Here is a 1,353-nt window from a genome sequence, read left to right as displayed (position 1 = left end):
AGCCTGTGCCACAGGACCGCTTATTACCCTCTTGGGGCCCTCCCTCTGCCCAGCAGCACACCAAGGGATAGAGAGGGGCTCACTAAGAACGGAAAAAGAGCGCTCTGGGGGCAGACCTCCCCCCTCCCAGGGCTCCCAGGCAAGAAGGGAGAGAATTAGGACTGGGGCCCACTCATCGAGAGCGAGGTGGGACTTTGAAGAAGGCAAAGGGGATTGCAGGTCAGGGCTAATAGGAAAGGAATCCTCTTCCTGAGTCCGGGCTCCCCGCGGTTCAGCTGACACACTTCTGGCCCCTGGCGGTGTCTCTAGGCTCCGGGAAAACTGCTCTAGAAACTGCCCGCAGGAAAGGCAAAGCTGGTCTGCGCCACCCTCCGTCCGGGGCGGGGACCGCAGCGCCCCCAGCGGCCGCTCCCGCGGCGGCGCCCACCGTTCTCCATGTATTCGGTGATGATGTAGATGGGCTCCTGCGTGACCACCGCGTAGAGCCGGACCAGCCGCTGGTGTTGCAGCTGCTTCATGAGGTTGGCCTCAGCCAGGAAGGCGTCTGGGGACATGCTGCCCTGCTTCAGACTCTTCACCGCCACCTTCGTATGGCCATTGTAGAATCCTGGACGAGACGGGGTCGGGGAGTCATTCGCCTTGGGGTACCCCGAGCCACGCAGCTCCCGGAATCAGGGCTCCGTGGCGGGCCTCTCGCCACCTCAGGTCTCCCGGCGCCGCTCCCCGGCCAGTCCTCGAGGACTCACTCACCCATCCACACCTCCCCGAACTGGCCAGCCCCCAGGCGCTCCACCAGCTTCAGCGTCTCCCTGGGAACCTCCCACTCGTCCTCCCACCACGGCTTCTGGGGCTTCTGGGTCTGGCAGGGGCGGCTCAATCGCGTGCACAACCCATCCGGAGAATCTGGCAGAAAAGGGAGGGGAGCAGGACTGTCAAAGGGGTAATCCCACCTGGTCCCATCTCGCCAGGCCCCATCTAGGGGAAATGGACAGGTAAGGGAGGTGAACAGTGTCGCCCGACACCCTGGGTTAGAGGTCCCCGCGCCCCACGCACTGCGGGGATAAAGGAGCGTTCTGAGGACTGGGTGGCGGGAACCCCCGAGAGGGCGCGGCGGGAGGCAGACTGATTGGCCCCAGGCGCGCGTCTGAGGGGGGTCCGGTGGGCTCACTGGTGTAATGGCGGACCAGCTCATGCAGGCCGGGAAATGTGATGCGGGGCGAGATGTAGAAGCCGCCGTTGTCCAGGTTACGGATCTTGTAATGTTTCACCACTTCTCCCTGGTTCTGATCGAAGTCCCGGACCGACAGTGAGAAGGATCCTGAGTGAATGCATGGGTGAGCGAAAGCAAAAGAG

General features: G+C 63.4%; 1 protein-coding gene across 1 annotated transcript in view; it reads right to left on the bottom strand.

Moving 5' to 3' along the window:
* Positions 1–1,353, bottom strand: part of LCK (LCK proto-oncogene, Src family tyrosine kinase) — a 21,555-nt gene that overhangs the window by 5,532 nt on the left and 14,670 nt on the right. Inside the window, exons 7-9 of the mRNA XM_004678741.2 lie at positions 1,169–1,324; positions 751–903; positions 428–607 (exon numbers count right to left, since the gene is read on the bottom strand). Coding sequence (XP_004678798.1) covers positions 428–607; positions 751–903; positions 1,169–1,324 — 489 coding nt within the window. The remainder of the gene's footprint in view (positions 1–427; positions 608–750; positions 904–1,168; positions 1,325–1,353) is intronic.

The sequence above is a fragment of the Condylura cristata genome, unplaced genomic scaffold (genome assembly GCF_000260355.1).
Source record: "Condylura cristata isolate star-nosed mole 26May11 unplaced genomic scaffold, ConCri1.0 scaffold00008, whole genome shotgun sequence".
NCBI classification, from domain to species: Eukaryota; Metazoa; Chordata; class Mammalia; order Eulipotyphla; family Talpidae; genus Condylura; species Condylura cristata.
The sequence above is the reverse complement of the archived record's forward strand: the minus strand, read 5'-3'. Positions and strand labels throughout refer to the sequence as shown.